This window comes from Meleagris gallopavo, chromosome 12 (genome assembly GCF_905368555.1).
Source record: "Meleagris gallopavo chromosome 12, MGAL_WU_HG_1.1, whole genome shotgun sequence".
Lineage (NCBI taxonomy): Eukaryota > Metazoa > Chordata > Aves > Galliformes > Phasianidae > Meleagris > Meleagris gallopavo.
In genome coordinates, this window is record NC_139415.1 from 19,485,738 (window position 1) to 19,505,320 (window position 19,583).

General features: G+C 57.6%; 3 protein-coding genes across 9 annotated transcripts; all 3 read left to right on the forward strand.

Annotated features, from left to right (window-relative positions):
• The first annotated feature begins 131 nt into the window (after positions 1-131).
• Positions 132-12,165, forward strand: TTLL13 (tubulin tyrosine ligase like 13). Of its 6 annotated transcripts, none has more exons than XM_085234462.1 (17): positions 132-287; positions 755-870; positions 2,218-2,336; positions 2,863-2,993; positions 3,909-4,065; positions 4,325-4,468; positions 5,559-5,644; positions 5,786-6,011; positions 6,624-6,808; positions 7,756-7,944; positions 8,381-8,564; positions 8,882-9,079; positions 10,589-10,949; positions 11,159-11,362; positions 11,517-11,780; positions 11,849-11,950; positions 12,025-12,165. In XM_085234462.1, the coding sequence occupies exons 1-16, from the start codon at positions 133-135 to the stop codon at positions 11,923-11,925; spliced, it is 2,796 nt and encodes a 931-aa protein (XP_085090588.1). In that variant the 5' UTR covers position 132; the 3' UTR covers positions 11,926-11,950; positions 12,025-12,165. The 6 variants fall into 6 exon arrangements, with proteins under 6 accessions (XP_085090588.1, XP_085090589.1, XP_085090592.1 ...); XM_085234463.1 differs by having other exon boundaries at positions 755-795; XM_085234466.1 differs by lacking the exon at positions 11,517-11,780.
• Positions 12,025-13,278, forward strand: HDDC3 (HD domain containing 3). Its single transcript, XM_085234499.1, has 4 exons — positions 12,025-12,481; positions 12,636-12,691; positions 12,786-13,026; positions 13,104-13,278. Exons 1-4 carry the CDS (start codon positions 12,370-12,372, stop codon positions 13,250-13,252), a joined length of 558 nt encoding a protein of 185 aa, XP_085090625.1. The 5' UTR covers positions 12,025-12,369; the 3' UTR covers positions 13,253-13,278.
• Positions 13,279-13,281: 3 nt separating this feature from the next.
• VPS33B (VPS33B late endosome and lysosome associated) lies at positions 13,282-19,573 on the forward strand. Of its 2 annotated transcripts, XM_085234477.1 has the most exons (23): positions 13,284-13,512; positions 13,637-13,717; positions 13,791-13,852; positions 13,942-13,991; positions 14,309-14,376; positions 14,579-14,624; positions 14,866-14,960; positions 15,328-15,432; positions 15,647-15,743; positions 15,834-15,911; positions 16,442-16,515; positions 16,858-16,944; positions 17,027-17,117; positions 17,311-17,385; positions 17,692-17,756; positions 17,828-17,882; positions 17,959-18,005; positions 18,176-18,308; positions 18,502-18,575; positions 18,849-18,950; positions 19,067-19,142; positions 19,214-19,330; positions 19,405-19,573. In XM_085234477.1, exons 1-23 carry the CDS (start codon positions 13,417-13,419, stop codon positions 19,482-19,484), a joined length of 1,854 nt encoding a protein of 617 aa, XP_085090603.1. In that variant the 5' UTR covers positions 13,284-13,416; the 3' UTR covers positions 19,485-19,573. The 2 variants fall into 2 exon arrangements, with proteins under 2 accessions (XP_085090604.1, XP_085090603.1); XM_085234478.1 differs by lacking the exon at positions 19,067-19,142 and having other exon boundaries at positions 13,282-13,512.
• Positions 19,574-19,583: the final 10 nt, after the last annotated feature.

Below are 19,583 nucleotides of genomic sequence, written 5' to 3' on the forward strand. Positions count from 1 at the left end.
GCGGGGGGCGCGGCGGGGCCCCGCCAGCCAATCGCGAGGTGCGGCGGGTGCGACCGCGTGACCGGTCCGGGGCCGCTCTAGCTGGCTGTGCCCGGCTCTCTATGATCGAGCGGAGACCGCTGCCCCGTCGCCATGGGAACGGCGGCGGTCTCGAGCGGCGCCATGGAGGCGGGCGGCGGCGGCGGCTCCTCGGGGGCGGCAGCTCCGAGTGGGTCCGCTGCACCCGGGAACGAGCCCGGAGCTGCCGCCTCCAGCCCGAGACCGCGAAAGAAGCGGAGGAAGTGCAGGCGAGTGCGGCGGGGGGAGGCGGCCCGATCCCGCGGCCTTTGGCCCGTGTCCGTCTGTGTGTCCGTCCATCCGTCCGCCTGTCTGGCGAGAGCCGTGCTGCCCGGGTCGTGCTGCGCACATAAAGCCTGTCTGTGTGCACACACCGCGTTCCTGTGTCTGTTGCGGGGTCCGCAGGCGAAGCGGCCCCGGGGTGCCTGGGGTGTCCGGGCCTGCAGCCCTCGGCTGGGATCCTGCGGGCGGGTCGGAGCCCCGGGAGGAACGGGAACGGCCCCAGCGTGTGCGTCCTCCTAAGGAACGGCACGGGGCTGGGACCGTCTGCCTCATAGCCCGTGGTGCCGGGCCAGACTGGGCAGTTAGCTCTGTGGGGTGTGCGGGTGTGGTGGAGGACAGTTGCCTCCTTTGTGCCCGCTCCCCTCGGATTGATCACCTCACTGAGCAGCTCTTGTGTCGTCTCTTTCAATTCCAGCGTCCCATCCATTAACCTGAGCAGCTGCAAGTACGAGAGCGGTAAGTCCGAGGATGTGGCCCCTTGGATGGAGCCCGCCCGCAGCGAGCCGTGCAGGTGGCTGTTCAGCTGGCGAGGTGGGCTGGTATTGAATTTCTGCTGCAGTCCCCTCTGTGTTATGTGTTTACTGCTTGTAAGGATCCCTGTGAATATTCTACACTTTGGGCTGAGGAGCTTTGTGCTTTAAAGAGACCCAAACTGTGCAGCAGCACTGCAAGCCCTCACCACCCTCTGTACCTATATGTGCCACACTTCTGCTAAAATTGGTGAGAAGGGTTTGGCTAGAGGCAGTTATAGTGCAGGACTGGTACCTGTGCTTGGGAAAATGAAGTGAGAAGCAGGTGGTGCAGCAGGCTGGATCAGTACCTGCAATATCTCTTTGATATTCCTCTCCAATGACATGCTCTAGGTAGCTGCTTCAGGCTCCTGTCTCGCTCTTCTTTGCTGCCACAAGCTATTTCTCAAAAGAACAATTTGATGGATGTTATTAGTCAATTTGCTAATGACTACTCTAGTATTACTACCGTGTTTGCATTGCTAAAGGTCACAGCCTTGTCAGCTGTGTGAGGAATGCTGTTTTCACCCAGAGCGACACGTGTTTCACCTGCGGCCATGCTCAGGCACTTTGGTGATGGGAGGTGGATGAGGATCCACGACAGAACATGGTGTGGCAATGTGAGCTCCGTAAGAACCAGAACAGTTTCATGCCCACCTCCAGAGCTCTGGTGCCCAGGGCTGCTCTTTGTGGTGCTGTTAGGCTGTGCTGGTCAGCCCAGAATAAGCAACAAGGCAACAGCCAATGCATGGTGGCAGGGCTGTGATGGAGGAGGGCCCAAACGGCCTCAATGGCATGTGGGCTGTTGGGCAGTTCTGGCCACCTGGCTGGGGGTGTGTGGAGAGACAGAGGCTTCTGACTTAGAGCTGCCCCTTGTGTTTCCTAACTTGCTTCTGTTTCATAGCATGGTTCGTTCATCAGCTCCCCAGCTGTGTAAGAGGGCAAATTCAGAATTGGCCCCAACACTAATCTTTGCAGCAACAACCTTCCACTCCAAAGCTCATGCATTCTGCTACCTATTAGCCTTTGATTTTGAAGGTGAAAGACTTGTATTTAGCTGTGTGGCATCAAACCCAGGGTGAATTCAAGCCTGCTGTAATCCAGGGGATGTTCTGGAACCCCAAGGCAAGTGGACTCGCAGGGCCGATGGTTCCCAGTATACCTGCAGGCAGAGGCTGTGTTGAGTTTAGCTGGATAGAGTTTGTGTTTCTGAGGTCTTCTGAAGGGTCCTGATTAGACCTTGTCACCCCTGAGGGTGGCAGTGCAGCCTGAAGAGTTTTGCCCACCCTCCTGTTTACTCTGGGATTTAACTGCCCTTGGTATTTGTATCCTCTTCCTGGACCTCTGTTGTGTGCTTCCTTCCATACAGTGCGTCGTGCCGCACTGTGCTGCGGGCTGAAAGAAGTGGGAGAAAACGAGGACTGGACGGTGTACTGGACTGACTATTCAGTCTCTCTGGAACGTGTCATGGAAATGAAACGGTTTCAGGTAAATACCCGTGAAAAGGGTGCCCAGCAGGAAGAGCTCAGGAGAGGAGGACGAGACGGAGCTGTTAATGGAACAAAGTGTTGCAGAACAAAACTGATTTGTCTAAAGTTAGCACTCGTGCTCCACATTCTCTGTGTTGGTCCCAGATGCACAGGTTCATCCGTCACTGCTTCTGTTGTGTCTGTACTGATGCCATCAGTAACAGTCTGACAGTCAGTGGGGAGCTGGAAAGCTGCCAGCCCCTTTAATGTAGAGTGAAATAAATGACTCTTGCTGACAAGCTGCTCCCTTTCAGAAGCTGCAATACTGTAGGAAGGCAGAGCTTCAGGGCTGAGATGGAATGAGCAGATAAATCACGCTGGTGAGGTCAGATAAAGCAGTTAGCGTACTCTTGTCCTTCAGCAGGCGTTCAAGGCAACATCTGATCTGGCTTCCTGTTCTGCGTGCTTGTTTCTCCATACACTGCCTTTCCTTGACCTCAAGGATTATCACTGATGATTCTGTTTTATTTCTGCTCCTTTTTCAGAAAATCAACCATTTTCCTGGCATGATAGAGATCTGCCGTAAGGATCTGTTGGCTCGCAACCTTAACCGCATGCTCAAACTCTTCCCCAAGGAGTACAATATTTTTCCCCGTACGTGGAGCCTGCCAGCTGAGTGAGTGATACACATTAATGCAGCAGAGGATAGGGAAATCAGGAAGTGAGAAGCACTGTGCTTCACAGCTAGGGTTTGGATGGGAATGGCCTCTGAGATTTCCTGTGGAATGATATCCCCTACAATGTTTACTGTGCTCAGTGGCCAAAGGGCTGAATCTCGGAAGAGGGACCCGCCCTGAAAGCCAAAGGGCGGGATGAGAAGCATAACATCTGTGTTTCTGGGGAACAGCCCTCTGCAGCTCACCGGGAACAGCAGAGGTAAATGCAGAGCAGCAAGAGACTCTCTCCCCACACAGGCTGGGTTCAGTGCCCACCGCTCACGCAAGAAGGGTCAGTATGGCTCCTCATTTCCCTGTAGTACAGAGACAGTGTTCCTCCATCAGCAGCAAATAACTAACTGGCATGTGGGCTTGACTCTTCAAGGCATCATACTCCCAATGGAGCTGCTTTTGAAGACCACGTAATGTGATACGTGAGTGCAGTTTGTGAGGCTCTGCACCCTGCTTAGAGCATCCTGGCTGCAGCCTGCTGACCATTTGCTGATGAGCTGGAACAAAGGGGGATGTAAGGACTTGTGACCTCCTCCTCCTTTGTAGGCAGTGTTTTATTTTTCCCCGATCCCTCTGCAGCAGCAGAGCCAAAATCCTCACTGGCTTCTGTACAAATAGTGCTGGCTGTTTCCCATGAAACTCATGGTAGAGGTGGAGACGTGTGCAAGAAAAAGCTGAAACTAGGAGAGCTTTGTCAGGTTGCACAAGGACTAAGAGCTGATGTAAACCAGGAATTGCTGTACTATTTCTCCACTGCAGAACTTAGATCTGTTAGTAGCACAGTAGTTTGAATATCTAAATGTTACCAGAGAGTTGAGGGGCTCATTTCTGCAGCGTGTAACCATCACCCCTTCACTATACAGCTACGGAGACTTTCAGGCCTACAGGCGCAGGAGGAAGAACAGAACATTCATCTGCAAGCCAGACAGCGGCTGCCAAGGTCGAGGTATCTTCATAACACGTAATCCAGAAGAGATCAAACACGGAGAGCACATGATCTGTCAGCAGTATATCTCTAAGGTAATGGGGACTGTCCTGAAGCACAGGCGAAGGACTGCAGCTTCCTAGCTCTTCCCGCACCCTGCCTCCTCCTCGTGTCCTTTGCCCCGTGTCTCTTGGATCTGCCGGGGGCACAGCAAAAGCTTGTCTCTTCCTCCTCACTGCTGAGCTGCTGGAAGTGGCGCAGGCAGTGCAGGTGGAGCAGCTGGCCTTGAGGAATCAGCAGCACACCCAGCAATGTTCCCTTATCTCATGCTTGCTCCTGCCTTTTTTCTCACAGCCTTTCCTTATTGATGGCTTTAAGTTTGACATGCGTATCTATGTGCTGGTCACATCTTGTGACCCACTGAGGATTTTTGTCTACAAGGAGGGTCTGGCCCGGTTTGCCACCATGAGGTACATCGATCCCAGAAGGAGAAACCTGGTAAAAAAAAAATAAAAGGGGAGGATTACAAAAAACTGATGTAGTGTCTGTAGCTTTTAGTCCCTAATTTGTCCTAGGGGCATTCCAGACCCTGAAAAGGCAGGGACTGGTAGGTTTTATGGGACTCGGTTTTCTTTTTTCCTGCTCTCTCCTCCCTCTGCACCTCCTCCACACGGAAGGTATTTGGGAGTGTCTGAAGTACATCTACTCCCAGGTCCCACATCTAGGCCTTTTAGTGACATTATCACTAAAATCTTAGAGGTGTCTGGATTTGGAGGAACCTAGGAAGGTCTCAAGTCCAGCCTTCTGCTCAAAACTGGGCCAACAATAATTTCAAATTTGATTTCTCCGAGGTTTCACCCAGTTAGGTAATGAAAATCTGCACAGGTGGAGACTCCACAGTGTCTCTAGGCAACACTGCTACTGCTTCTTGCCTCTGCGAGTGTTCTTGGGTCTGTACCATTCCTTGTCCGCCTGTACTTCAGGCAGAGATCTGGGGCTTACCTGGTGGTAGTGGAACAGCCTCGGAGACAAGGAGGGGAAATGGGAAAGAAAGGAAGAAAGGTACAGACCATGACACTGCCCCGTTCTAAGTCGGGGTCTGTGGTGTATAAAATCCCTAAAGATCGTGGAATCTAGTGCTGGACTGTGGTATTCTTGTCACAGTCTGGTGCGAGATGCACTTCTCCCAGAGCTGCACAGTTACATGCCCTCTGCCACTCCAACACATTCATGTCTCGGAGGGGTCTCCTGCTTCACGTGAGTACAGGAAGAGGACGAATCTGCAGAAATGTGCTGCAGCTTCTGCCCTGGGAAGTCCCTTGTTTAGTGGTGAGGTTACAACTGGAATAGCATCTGTGGAGCTGACTCCTGTGCTCTACCCAAGAGATTAGGACTGTGGTGTGAAACAAGTAGAGCAGTTAGCTCTAAATTCTGGTTAGAGAGTGAATCACCAGCTGAAAACCATTGCTACAGAGAGGAGGTAAAAGTGGGTGATGCTGGTGGCTAGATAAATAGTAATGGAACTGTTGTTTCTATTTATACTCTGCAATTACGTGTAAATGAAGGTCTCTTGTGGTTCCTCTCTCAGGGTGATACCTGCATGCATTTGACCAATTATGCTATCAACAAACGTAATGCAAACTTTGTCCAGGATGACACGATGGGCAGTAAGAGGTATAGTCTTGTCCAGGTGCCACAGTGCCTTGTGACAGCCTGCAGGAAAGCTGCACTGGGGACAGTTGTTTACTTCCACCATTCTTGGGGTGAAGTGTGACATCACAAGTGAGCTCTTATCATCTCCTGTCTTCCACACAGGAAACTCTCCACCCTGAATGCCTGGATGGTGGATAACAGCTACAACACAACAAAACTCTGGGAAGATATTGAAGATATAATTATAAAGACTCTTATTTCAGCTCACCCTGTGGTGAAGCACAATTACCAAAGCTGCTTTCCTAACCACACTACCAGCTGTGCCTGTTTTGAGATACTGGGTTTTGATATTTTGCTAGACAGAAATCTGAAACCTTGGCTACTAGAGGTAAGGAAGAAGTCTCCTGCTGTGTTGAAGCAGCTCTGAAAGTAGCAGATAGTTGAAAGCTTGCTTGTGTGGAGGAAGCTCAAGAACAAGAGCTGATGGGCTAAACAGAACTTATTTGATTAAATTAGGCCACCTCACTCACAGAATTAAACGGGTTATGAATACGAGCGGCCAGACAACCTTCTGCAGGCTAGGCAACCTTAATCCACCCGATCTGAGAGCCCGTTCCCTATACACCCTCTCTAACAGCAGGGAGTTTCCTGAACCTCAGAGCTCCTCGATCTGTAACAGCATCCTGAATTTATGATAGCTGCTCTATTCTCGCAGTCCTGTGGTGGCACAGAGGCTGAACAGCCTGCAGTGTGGATGAGCATTGTACTGCAGGAGGGATAGAAGGACAGAACCAGATGGTGTGCACACCCTCCTGCTTTCAGCCACTGTTATGGGGGAGAACATCAGTTGGACTCAATCTTTGTGGGTCCCTTCCAACGCGGGATATTCCTTCATCAATGGAAAGCACGCAGAGGGGCAGGCTGGGGCCAACAAGCTTGCTGCGGGCAGCAGTCTGAGTGCTGGGAGTTGCCAAGTTAGATGAGCTGTTTGTTTTGGCAGGTGAACCACTCTCCCAGCTTCACCACAGATTCTCACCTGGACCACGAGGTGAAGGATGCTCTTCTCTTTGACACCATCAACTTGATAAATGTGCATGCCTGTAACAAAAGGAAAGCGATGGAGGAAGACAAACAGCAGGCAAAGGAACGACTCCTCCAGGCTCATCGGTCTCCTCACGTATCCAGGTATTGCTCTTTCCAATAGTACTGCAGGTCCCTAGTGAGGAAAAAACAGGCTCTGACACTTATGCTACCTGAAGCCGTGGCTCTGTGCAGCCTCTGACAGAGCTCACCCAAGCCATCTGCAGTCTGGACAGGAAGAGCCTGTCCGGAACTGATCGCAGAAGAGATCTGGCACTCCCTGTGCTATGATCCCCGGGCTTCCCCATAGAGCTGCATGTCCTCGCGTCCTTCAGCGCTGTCAGGCTGCGCCAGTATGCTCCTGGTCTCACAGTGACTCTCACAGGACGGGACATAGCACTGCTTCAGGGACCAGGAGCACCGCGGGGCACGGGGCTCTTCTCCAAAGCAGGATTCCTTTCCCAGGGTTGAGCATTTTCCCACCCTTCTTTGTCTGCGTGCCCTTTCATGATTTATTAAACCCACGGCCTCTCGAGGCCATTTTAGATGAGGCTGCTGCCCGGGCTTTTCCTGCTACGCAGGGCAAGGCAGGAACTGCCTCCAGCTCCCATTTCAATTAGGAAACCTGAGAAAACTGCAGGCTGGAGAAGTTGAGCTTGTTACTCCGTACACTTCATGTCCCTGCAGTCTCCACTGCTCCGAGCTCCCTGCTGGCTGGAAAGCTCCCAGCTGAGTGCGGAGTGGCAAACGCTCCTTGAACATGCACACTGTAATTGAACTTCTCTGGCAACCAGCTCAGTTGGGTGAAAAGGCTGAGGGGCAGGGTGTGATCCTGGCAGCAGGGGAGACATCTGAAAATGCTCCACCAGCATTCGCCGTGTAGAGAACGAAGAAGTGGGAATTGTTGGTTCCCAGCAGCAAACAGGCTCTCAGACAGGGAAAGACAGGAGCAAAAATCTACCTATGTCCACTGTTTCTCAGTAAAATACCTGGAGCCTCTCATCACAGCTCCCTGCCTGCCTGTGCTTTCTGTGCTTTCTCCTGGTTTGCAGACATGAGGAGTCAGAGAGCAGCCAGGCAGCCTGGCTCTCTGAGGCAGAGGACTATGAGAACTCTCACCTGGGCAGCTACCGGCGCATTTACCCAGCGTGTGGAACTGACAAGTATGAGCCATTCTTCAAGCAGAGCAGCTCCCTCTTCAAGGAGACTGCATCATCCAAAGCACGAGAGGAGTGTACCAGGTACATTCAGACCCTGCTTCCTTGTGACCCTTTCCTGGGAGTAAATGTGTTGTTTAAGGGAAGTAAGGAAGTTGTGGAGAGCTGGATACAGGAGAGTCTGCTTGTGCTATGTTGCCACGGCAAAGCAATTCTGTAGCATGTAACTTTGAGAGGCAAATGCAGTATTCCATTGACTTCTGGAATCCGGAGGCACATGTTGAAACGTTCTCCACTCTTCTCCCCCTTCTGGCAGGCACAGACTAATTCATGGGCATTTCTTACAGCAGTGAGAGGCTCTCTTGAAAGCACTCCTCCCTCATTTCTTGGCATGCTTCCTTTATGGTCTATTCACTAGAGAACTTGACTGCAGTAAAATGTCCTCAGACTGAAGTCTTTGCGGTGTTTTGCTATTATGCCTCTTATGGAACCAGTGACCAAGGCAACTCTTCTGTGGCAGGCAACACCTGGAAGAAATTCGCATGAAGAAAGAAAAGTTAGAAGCTGTTAACAGCAAGAAGAAAAAAGAGAGAAAGGAAGGGCTGCAGGGAGAGTCACCCACAGACAAATCCATGATCCATAACAAAACCTCAGCTTCTGCAACCCACTTCACCTACAGAAGCACAAAGATGTGGGATAAAAAGGTACCTTGTTTTCGTCTGTGCTCATCCGTGGTGTATCAAAGGCAATCTATGGCTCTAGGAACAGTACTGGGCCATGGGTATCTCCTAAGGAGATGAGGCCCCTCCATGAAGTCCTGGGGGGGCTGACAGCTTGTGCCAGGGGGCACCTGTAAGCACCAGTGCTGCCCTTTGCTGCTGTGCCAACCATAGGGATTTTCATCCTGCTCCACCCCGAGGTCTGAAATTCTCTGTAGGGCTCAGAGCAGTTTGTAGTTTTGTATCTCTTGCCCATTTCTATAGTTTCAACTTTGCTGTAACTCGGGTGTTTCTTTCCTAAGATAGAGCATGTGCAGTATGACTCCATGCAGCCTCAGGATATTCTGGAAAATGAGGAGAAGAAAAGAGTGAATGCTCTTGCAAGGCGTAAGAACCTTATCCAAGGCCTGGGCATCGTAGATCAGCTCTCCCAGCTGCTTCCCACTGCTGAGAGTTCCTCTGACAACCACAGACCCTGCACTGTTACCTCTGAGATCCAGGTAACTGAAGATTGCCCAGATCATTCTACGAGGCCATCACAGGAGACCATCATTTGTGGGAGGATGTGGCTCATTTAAATGAGAACCAACGTGCCGCCTGGGTCCTTGGGTCTTTTTCTCTTTCCAAAAGGGCACACTGGGGACATGCCAACCACTCACATAGGACCCCTGGGCGCCTTTCCTCAGAAGGTCCCTCTCGTTCCTATCCCAAAAGACAGTCTGATAATACTGCCTTTCGCTGTCCCCCACATGCAGCATAGCGTGGTCTGCTTCTCCAGGGCCATAACGTGATTCTCCTGCCTAAGTAAGATTAATTCCCGAGTAGGAGTTCTCGTGAGCTACGAACACTGAAGTGTTAGGAGCATGGTAAAGAAGCACAAACAGCAAACAAGGAAGTGTGGAAATACCTAAAAATACCTCTCGGTGAATTCTGCACTGCAAGCAGTGCCTCTTCCTAAACCCCCCCTCTGTGTTACACAGCCCCCACCCATGACAGGTGAAGAGCCCACTCCACATTTCCTGACAGCGCATGTGCTGGAAACACATCAGAGCTCAGTCCTTGGTGGGGCTTCCCCTTGACACTCGTGTTTGCTCTGCAAGAGCTTGCTGTAGTATAAGCCCTTGGCTTTGCCACTGTCATGTCCTGGATTATTTCAAGGTGCACAGCTGAAGAAATCTGGGCTGTGCAGGGATTACGCCCAGGGAAAATTTGGAGCTAGATTTGCTTGCCTACAGTTCCCAAGCCTGGCCACAGGTGCCAGTGCTCTAAAATCAGATGAGGAGAAAGCCAGCATTCTGTCATCACTGGACTCCAGTGGGCTGTAAGGGCTGTAACAGAACTGATGGTGGCTGACATCTGATAGGTGGAGAAAGTGCTAATTCTCGAGTGGCAATTGGTGAAAAGCCTTGCAAGGTCCTCTCCCAGTGGCACCATCTGCCTTCCACTCCTGCTTGGAAGGACGGCACACCTTGCAAGGATGCTGACAAACACCAGATACCAGAGTTGCAGGAATTATATGGATGCAGGAATATTCTAGTACCTTGCAGCAAATTGGAAACGGTCCCTTTAATTTAACAAAAGAAGTGTAAGATGTGATTTGATCTGTAAGAACTGTTGGTAGCTGCCTTTTATGCTCCCAGACAAAGCAAAGCAGAACTTGAAACCACGAGTTCCACCCAACCTCTGGGCAGATCTTTTCAGAAGCAAAGGACTGTACAGGGCTGGGTCAGATCCTTCATCACTGAAGTCTCCCCACAATGCTGTGGCGTTTCCTTCCACAAACCCCGCTGCAGCTCAGCAATGTTGTGGGCAGTGCATGGGAGTCTCTGAGCTCTGCTGCAGGCAGATCAGTCGCAGTGCACCTAGATGATCTGAATCTAAAACTGAGGTGTGCTTAGGAGAGGAAATGCAGGGAGATGTGTAGTGAGCACCGACAGGGAAGATTTTTCCTTCCTGTCTGTCATCAGGGGTCTCCAGAGCTAAGCTACAACCGCTTTCTCTCCTTCCAGACGCAGTTTCTTTGGGACACACTGCAGGCACGGCAGCCTGCCCCCTTGATGGCCATCATCCCCCTCTCATTCCCAAGAGGCACCGTGCGGCCTTCAGGACAGCCGTGTGCTCGTAAGCACAGCACCAGGGCACAGCTGCTGTCTGGCCAGCACCCTGCCCTGGGCAGCCTCTTGGTTCGAGGGCAGAGCATCCCTTCCCAAGAACAGCACACAGCGCAGTGCAGCGCCCAGCCCCAGGACAGGGGCTACTCGAGGAGCCGGGCTGCAGAGCCAGCAGCAGCTACCCAGCCCTGCGCTGAAACCAGGGGAAGGCCGGTGAGCGCCTGGCAGCGCTCTGCAGCCAGAAACAAGGCGGAAGGATGTGAGTGTGCGTTGTCTCGCTTTGGTTCTGCCTTTGCGTGCTTTTTGTGCAGAGCCATGGGCAGACGTGGAAGTTCTGATGCGCTGGGGTGGGAGAAGCAGGAGGGTTGGATGGAGCTGTTCCACGGTTGGGGGGGCTGTGCAGCGGCCCACAGAGAACAGCAGGCTGCAGCTGCGCGGGTGCCCACACCTCTGTCTGTGCTCCTGCAGGTGACATCGGGCGGCCGCTCTGCGCAGGCAGTGCTCACCGCGGTTCGTCGGGATGCCCGGCCCGTGCAGGCAAGGCCGTGGGCGACGGCAGCTTCAGCGATGCGACAGCGCAGCGGCTCCTCGTAGCCTCTGCCGCCCTCGTGCTGCACACACGCGCCACGCGCTGCGCCAGCGCCACGAATTTCCGCGACGCGAGCAGCACAGGTAAGGGGCGGCGGGGCTCCAGGCCCCCGGGCACCGCTCCCTGCTCCGCGGCTGCCGGAGGGCGCGCTCCATCCGAGCGCCCTCGCTCCGGTCCCGGGGTCCTGCGGGACGTCGAGGCCCCGCCTTTAAGGCCCCGGCTGTCCCCCCCCCTCAGAACTCCGAACCGCTGGCTGTCGGCGGCGGCGGAGCCCGCAGTCCCGGGTGCCGGGGAGCTGCGCGCCGTGCCCAGACCCCGCCGTGCCTCCCGCGATTCCCCCGCCCCGCGGCCGCCCCCGCCCCGCCCCCCTCCGGCCATGGCGGCGTTGGTGCGGCGCGGGCTGCGGGTGGCTGCGCTGCTGGCCGCGGCCCCGCGGCGGGCGGCGGCAACGTGGTGCGGGGACCCGGAGCCGCCGAACGCGGCGCCGGATGAGGCCGAGAGGTACGGGACGGCGGGGCCGGGTCCGCGGCCGGGAGGACCGGGGCGCTCACGCGTTTCTCTCCCCGCAGGGCACGGAGGCGGCGGGCGGCGGCGCGGCTGCGGCGGGAGCTGGGCGCGGAGCGCGGCGCCCCCGAGCGGACGCTGACCTGGGAGGCGATGGAGCAGATGCGGTGAGCGGCCGGGTCCGGGCGGGGCGGGGCGAGGCGGGACGGAGCGGTAGGCGGTGACCGCGCTGCACCCGCAGGTTCCTGCGGCAGGAACTGCCCGAAGAGTGGCCGCCGGAGCGCCTGGCCGAAGGCTTCGGCGTCAGCCCCGACGTGGTGCGTCGGGTGCTGCGGAGCCGGAGCCGCCTCCCGCCGCACCGCCGCCTGCGCCAGGACGCGCGAGCGCTGCGCGCCGCGCCGCAGCGCCCGGACCCGGGCCCCGCTCCGCCCGCCGGCACGGAGGTGCGCGCCCCGGACGGCTCGCTGCTGTACCGCCTGCCGCGAGGGCCGGGCGGGCTGCAATAAACTGTTGAACGGGGCTCGGCTCCGCCCGCTCCTGGCGTTTGCATATTTCCCGGCGCGCCGGCGCAGCCCGCACAACGGCCATGGGTTCGGATGCGGCGCGGTTGCTGGAGGCGGCGGACTTCGCGGCCAGGAAACACAGGGAGCAGCGGCGGAAGGACCCCGAGGGCACCCCCTACATCAACCACCCCATCGGTGCGGCCGCCGCTCCCGTCCCATTGCCCTTCTCGCGATCCCTGCGGCGAGCCCCCGGTGCCGCTCCCGTTCCGTCATCCCCCCTACGGCGGACCGCGCGGCTCCGATCCCCTTCACCTCCCCTCCCTTCCCCTCCCGGTGTCTCCCGTTCCAGGCGTGGCGCGGATTCTGTCACACGAGGCGGGCGTCACGGACGTCGTGGTGCTGCAGGTACCGCTCCGCTCGGGGCCGCGGTGGGGACGCCGCCCGGCCGGCCCTGACCGCCCCCATCAACCCCCCTCCAAACACCCCCCGGCCCCCGCAGGCCGCGCTGCTGCACGACACGGTGGAGGACACGGACACGACGCCGCCCGAGATCGAGGAGCGCTTCGGGCCCGAGGTGCGGCGCGTGGTGGAGGAGCTGACGGACGACAAAACGCTGCCGAAGGCGGAGCGGAAGCGGCTGCAGGTGGAGCGGGCGGCGGGCAGCAGCCCGCGGGCCAAGCTGGTGAAACTGGCGGACAAACTGCACAACCTGCGGGACCTGCAGCGCTGCACGCCCAAAGGTGCGCACGGCGCTCGGCCTGGCCCCGCCCCCCGCGAGCCCGGCGCCGGAAGTGACGCGCCGCGCGTGTCCCCGCAGGGTGGTCCGAGGAGCGCGTGCAGGAGTACTTCCGGTGGGCGGCGGAAGTGGTGGCCGGCCTGCGCGGGACGAGCCCGCCGCTGGAGGCGGCGCTGCAGCGGCTGCTGGAGGAGCGCGGCGTGGCGCTGGGACCGGGAACGGGGCAATAAATACGGCGGTTGCCGCCTCGCGTCTCTTTCCTTGTTGCTGTGGGCGCTTCCGGCGCGGGATCACGTGACTCCCGGTGCTTCCGGCGCGCGAGTTCCTGTGGTGCGTGGGTTCCGGCGGAACCGCGGCCTCGCGGCGGCGTTCCGGGCCCCGCGGCGGCTCCGCTATGGCCTCCACCGCCCGGCGTGACGCGCCCGAGCCGCCCGACTTCGGTATCTTGAAGCGGCTGGCACGGGACCAGCTCATCTACTTGCTGGAGCAGGTGCGGGCGGGCGGGCGGCGCTGGAGAGGCGGGGAGCGGGGAGCGGCCCCGGGGGTCGGCGCGGGGATGGGGCCCGGGCTGCGGGGTTTCCCGGCGCCGCCCCACGCAGCCCGACCGCCCGCAGCTGCCCGGTAGGAAGGACCTGTTCATCGAGCCCGACCTGATGAGCCCCCTGGACCGCATCGCCAACGTCTCCGTCCTGAAGGTATCGCGGGGCCTGGGGTCGGGCCCGGGGGTGCCGGCACCGCCCGCTGACGGCCCCGCGCCTCGCCCCGCAGCAGCACGAGGTGGACAAGCTGTACAGGGTGGAGAACCGGCCGGCCCCCAGCGCCAGCGACCAGTGAGTGCTGCCCATCTGCTCACGATGTACCTCCCTGCGCCCACGGGAGCTCAGGTGGCAGCTCTCACACCCTGTCGCCCTGTTCCCAGGCTCTGCTTCCTCGTGCGGCCGCGGGTCAGGACGATGCGGTACATTGCAGGTGAGTGCCTGGCGGCAGCTGCCTTTGGGCTGTCGTTGGTTCACGATCCCTCAGCTCTGTGCTCTGCAGGTACTCTGGGAAGGTTAGGATGTGGCGTGTGGGTCATCTCATGCTGTACTGACTGCAGCTCTGCACTGCCAGAACCTTCCGGCCTCTGTAGGCCACTATTCCTGGGCTGGAAAATGGCCCTGTTCCCAGGTTCTTTCTGCTCCGGGTGCTGTGAGGAGCCGTGCCCCACACCTCATCCTATGGGACAAGTTGTGGCAGTTCAGGGTGGCAAGCGGTGTTTATGAGGTCTGCACACATGTTCTTTGCAGACATTGTCAATGCTGACAAGATGTCAGGGAGGAGCCGGAAATACAAGATCATCTTCAGCCCCCAGAAGGTCAGTGCTGCTTCTACCCTTTCTGGCCTGATCTGACCCTCACAATTCCTGCTCCTTCTGGGAAAATTGGAAGTTGTTTCTTAACCAGAGCTGTTTCACTAAAGTCAAGTGTTACGGTGTCTGGGAAGAAAATAGTCCTGTTTAATACAGGGAGCTCTTTCCCTGCCTGTGGTAGAGCGTGACTGAGGATCTTGTTTTCCAGTTCTATGCCTGTGAGATGGTGTTGGAGGAAGAGGGAGTCTTTGGCGGTGAGTAGGTCTGTGGTGCCTGACACTGTTCCCTCGCAGCACTCTGACCACCACTGAACCCTTGTACCAGGATCTCCTGGGAGGAGCAGTGGTTCTGCCCCTGCCTGGGCAAACGAAAGGATGAGTCCCCTTGAGGAGGATCCATCTCTGTTTTCCTTCTCTGCATGAGGAGTTGCTGGGATTCCTGGGGCTGTTTTTGCTGGGAGTGGATGACTATTGTCTTTTCCTGTCCTGTGCTCAGATGTCACCTGTGATGAGTGGTCCTTCTACTTGCTTCCCCTGGATGAAGATATCATCAGTATGGAGCTGCCTGAGTTCTTCCGGGACTATTTCTTGGTCAGTAGGGATGGTCTGTTGGGTGCTGCCTGGGGGATGGCAGCCTTTCTGTCACTTGTCTCTGGGCCCAGGCTAGGAGGGCGTTGTTCAGGAAGCTAATGTCCTGCTCAGTCCTCCCAGCCCTCACTGCAGGCTGCTGCTGCTGCCTTGTGGAAGGTTTTGCCTGGGGCAGCCACTTGGACATGCTGTGGTGGCTCCTCCTGAGTGGCACCAGGCACCAAGCTTGTTCCTATGTGTGTGGAGTGGAACCGAGCCCACGGACCCTCAGCCCTGCTTTGCGTCTGATTGAGGCCCCCGATGCACGCAGTTATTTCCTGTCCAGCCCGTGCAGAATACACAGATTCTAATGCTGTTGTGCTCCCTGCAGGAGGGAGATCACCGCTGGATCAACTCAGTTGCTCGAGCCTTGCAGCTGCTGAACTCCCTGTATGGGCCATTCAGCAGGGCCTATGGGATTGGGAGGTGTGCCAAGGTAGGTATAGGTATGGCAGGGCTTATGCTGTGCTCACCTCTGGACTGAAGGTTGGTGGGAGTGCCCTTTTCCTGTGCCTGAGCTGAGGCTGCGCAGGGGAAGCTGCAGCAGCAGCCCCACGTGGCCGGGGACTGTGCTGGCACCCAGCCCCTGCTGTGTACTGCAGCTGTTGGTGAGCCCCGTCACAGGCATTGGCACAATTTTCCCCTTGCAGATGAGCTATGAGCTGTGGCGAGACCTGGAGGAGGAGAGCGAGAGTGATGGGCAGGGTAGAAAGCCAGAGATCGGGAACATCTTCCTTATGGACAGAGGTAAGGGCTGGCACCAGCTGGAGTGAGAGGCAGCAGGACTGGGCCTGGCAGGGGGAAACTGCTTGGGCAGCAGATGCGTCCTCATTGCAGACACAGACTACGTCACAGCGCTGTGCTCGCAGGTGGTGTACGAGGGGCTGGTGGATGACACCTTCCGTATCAAGTGTGGTAAGTGGGGAGGGTCAGCAATGGGGGGACGTGAGGCTCTCCTGAGGTTTGTGTTTGGTCCTGGTGTGGGATGGTGCTAAAACCACGCACGAGGGCAGATCTGTCTGAAGAAACATCAGGGCAAGTATTACCTGTCTCTGCAGGGACATCACTAGTGCTGGGGCAAAGCAGTTTTGGGGAGACCTTATCGCAGCTTTGCAGTGTGTGAAAGGGACTTGTAAGAAAGAGAGAGATCTTTTAAAAGGGCACGTAGTGATGGAGCACAGGGTAGGAGCTTTAGACTTAGAGAGTAGATTTAGATTAGGCATTAGGAAGGAATTCTTGTCTCTGAGGGCAGCGAGGCCCTGGCATGGGCTGCCTAGAAAGGCTGTGGATGCCCCATCCTTAGGAGTGCTTAGAAATCTGGATGGGGCTGGTCTGCCTATGGCAGGGGGCTTGTAACAAGGCCTTTAAGGTCCTTTCCAACTCAAACTATTCTGTTGTTCTGTGATTCGTGCTATGACCCTGCAACTTTTCATCTTTCTCCATAGGGAGTGTGGATTTTGGGCCAGAAGTCACCTCTTCTGACAAGAGCATTAAGGTGCTGCTCAATGCCCAGGACAAAGTGAGTCCTGCTTATGTGGCAGCAGGTCTTTCTGGTGCTCTGCGGGGCACTGGGGGGAAGCTGAGCAGAGATTGACCGGGCACTGCTGGGTCTGGAGGCTTTGGTTGTGATGGGCTGCGTGTGGAGATGTAGAAGCAAAGTCTGTGGGCACAGCCTGACCTCTGTTGTCAGCATCACCCCTGCAGACTGAGCTGAGTCGTGCCCAGGGAGCAGCAACCACACCGGTGGAGTGCAGCCTCTTCTCACTGCTGGTCAGGGCAAGCCTGGCTCCTGGTTGGGCTGTGCTGACCTGGCCCGAGCTTTGGGGAACAATTAGCTCTGGTGCTGCGGTGCTTTCTGCAGATCTTCAGCCAGATTCGGAACGAACACTTCTCCAGTGTGTTTGGCTTCCTGAGCCAGAAGTCCCGCAACCTGCAGGCGCAGTACGATGTGAGTATAGCCTCGTGCTGAGGGCTCCCCAGCATCATCCCTCCACAGCTGGGTCACTCCCTGAATGCTCTCACTTCCACAGCGCCGCCAGGGCATGGACATCAAGCAGATGAAGAACTTTGTCTCCCAGGAACTGAAGGGACTAAAACAAGAGCATCGCCTGTTGAGTCTGCGTAGGTGCTGGGACAGCAAGGAGCGGGAGGCCCCAGCTGCTGCACTGGGTGCCTGAGCCCTAGGGAAGCAGGGGGGTTGCATGGCCTGGTAGTCCCTAGGAGTATCTGAGCTGTGGGCAGGGCAACAGAGGGTATTGTTGAATGCACATGCCCTGTTACAGCTCCAAAGTGGAAAACTCTCTTGGCTGTACAGATATAGGTGCCTGTGAGTCCATCATGAAAAAGAAAACCAAGCAGGACTTCCAGGAGATGATCAAGGTTGAACACGGTGAGGGCTGTTCCCTGTGCCTGTTGTTGCCCCCCATCCTAGCTCTGCCTCTTCCACCTTTGCTCTGATGCCAGCCTCGTTGCCCCAGGTCTGCCTCACAAACTGGGTGCTCCCTCCAGACCTTTCATGTTGGGGTGGGTTGTGAGGTCCCCACAGGGCTGACACGTGGTAAGGCAGGCAGCCCAGTATTGCAAGCCTTCCCCTTTCCCCGAGGCTCAGTGGGGAGGCTGAGACCAGATTCTAATTCAGCTGGCTGGTGGGAGCCCCAGGGGTGGGAGAAGTGACTGCCTCTCCCCCCCGCCACAGCTCTACTGGAGGGTTTTGACATCCGGGAGAGCACCAGCTTCATCGAGGAGCACATTGACCGCCAGGTAGGAGCTGCACCGCGCTGCGGGGCCGTACTTGGGCTGGCAGCCTGCTCACGGCACCCACTGCAATGCAGGTGTCCCCTATTGAGAGCTTGCGCCTGATGTGCCTGCTGTCCATCACGGAGAACGGTGAGGGGGAGTCTAGGAGCTCGGCGGATGTCAGCACTGGGTGCCGTGCACTCAGCTCACCACGGCGTCCCCGCAGGTCTCATCCCCAAAGACTACCGTTCCCTCAAGACCCAGTACCTGCAGGTGAGTGCGCCTGGGGCACTGGGGCTGTCAGAGCAGGGGCTGAGCTCTCTGCCTGCCCCTGCCCTACTGAGTTACCTGAAACAGCCTGCTGGCCTCCTGCGTGTTCTTGAGAAAGTGTCACACCGCTGTCTTGCATGACTTCGTGCTGATCTGCCCACTCCCTTCCTCAGAGCTACGGGCCTGAACACTTGCTGACCTTCCATAACCTCAAGCGCATCGGATTGCTGACTGAGCAGACAGCTGGGGAGACCCTGACAGCAGTGGAGAGCAGAGTCAGCAAGCTGGTGACGGACCGAGCGGCAGGTGAGAGCCTGCTCTGCAGGAACCCCAGGGCAGGACAGCGCATCACAGGGCACTGCTGTGCCAAGAGGCACGTGCTATGGCCCACAGCTGCTACTGCTGCTCCACCTCTTCCAGCAGCGCCTCTGCCTGGCTTACGGTGTGCAGCTGCTGTGATGCATCCAAAGACTCAGTCATTTCTTGTCTTGTTTTCCAGGAAAAATCACAGATGCATTTAATTCCTTGGCAAAGAAGAGCAACTTTCGAGCCATAAGCAAGAAGCTGAGCTTGGTACGTCCTCTGGGGGCTGCTGGGCTGGCAGAAGAGTTGTGCCCAGCCTGTGCCCGACTCCCAAGGCTCTACACCCTCAGCTGCCAGCCAGGCACGAGCACCGCACGGGAGCCGGGCTGCTGCTGGGTGCCCCAGCCTGCCTTGCCAGCCACAGCTGCTCTGACCCTGCTGCAAGGGCAGTCCCTGCCGCTGGCCCTGCCTGGGACTCAGCCCGACGCAGAGCCCGGCCCAGCTGCGCCTTTGCCGTCACTATAAAGCAGCGCTTCCCTGCAGATCCCGCGGGTGGACGGCGAGTACAACCTGAAGATGCCTCGGGACATGGCGTACGTTTTCAGCGGGGCCTACACTCCCCTGAGCTGCAAGATCATCGAGCAGGTGAGCCCCCCAGCGCCCTCCGAGCGGAGCACCGCCTCGACCGCCCCGCGCCCCTGCGGGGGCCGCACCGCCGCCTTCTCCGCGCGGCCCGGCCTCGAGCCCGCCCTGCCCTGCAGGTGCTGGAGCGCCGGGGCTGGCAGGGCCTGGAGGAGGCGGTGCGGCTGCTGAACGGCAACGAGTTCGCGATGGCCGGTAGGGCGGGGGGCGCGCGGGGCGGGGGGCGGAGCCGGGGGTCGGCGCGTGCCAGCCTCCGTGCCCCGCAGACGCCGCGCTGGAGGAGGGCGCGGGCGGGGACGCGCAGCGCGTCGTCCTGGCGCTGTTCCTGGGCGGCTGCACCTTCTCCGAGATCGCCGCTCTCCGCTTCCTGGGCAAGGAGCGAGGTAGGACGGGGCTCCGTGGGGGGGCGGCGCGGCCCGGCGGGCGCCGAGCACGAGGCGCTGTGTGCCGTCCCCAGGCTGCAGGTTCATCTTCCTGACCACCGCCATCACCAGCAGCGCCCGCGTGATGGAGGCCATGGCCGAGGCCAAGGCGTGAGGCCGGGCGGGGGCGGCGCCGGCGGCTGCGGGGCGCCCCGTTCTGCTCAATAAACGGCGCCGCGCCGCTTGGGCGGCGTTCAAAGCCGAGCGCCGCGCG

Excerpts from the sequence above, each read along its gene's own strand:
- TTLL13 (XM_085234462.1), top strand. The coding sequence starts at position 133 with ATGGGAACGGCGGCGGTCTCGAGCGGCGCCATGGAGGCGGGCGGCGGC. Across the intron at positions 6,809-7,755 it reads CGGTCTCCTCACGTATCCAG|ACATGAGGAGTCAGAGAGCA; the intron begins GTATTGCTCTTT and ends CCTGGTTTGCAG. Across the intron at positions 10,950-11,158 it reads CAGAAACAAGGCGGAAGGAT|GTGACATCGGGCGGCCGCTC; the intron begins GTGAGTGTGCGT and ends GTGCTCCTGCAG.
- VPS33B (XM_085234477.1), top strand. The coding sequence starts at position 13,417 with ATGGCCTCCACCGCCCGGCGTGACGCGCCCGAGCCGCCCGACTTCGGT. Across the intron at positions 17,386-17,691 it reads GATGATCAAGGTTGAACACG|CTCTACTGGAGGGTTTTGAC; the intron begins GTGAGGGCTGTT and ends CCCCCGCCACAG. Across the intron at positions 18,951-19,066 it reads GCTGCAAGATCATCGAGCAG|GTGCTGGAGCGCCGGGGCTG; the intron begins GTGAGCCCCCCA and ends CCTGCCCTGCAG.
- HDDC3 (XM_085234499.1), top strand. The coding sequence starts at position 12,370 with ATGGGTTCGGATGCGGCGCGGTTGCTGGAGGCGGCGGACTTCGCGGCC. Across the intron at positions 12,482-12,635 it reads CTACATCAACCACCCCATCG|GCGTGGCGCGGATTCTGTCA; the intron begins GTGCGGCCGCCG and ends CTCCCGTTCCAG. Across the intron at positions 13,027-13,103 it reads GCAGCGCTGCACGCCCAAAG|GGTGGTCCGAGGAGCGCGTG; the intron begins GTGCGCACGGCG and ends GTGTCCCCGCAG.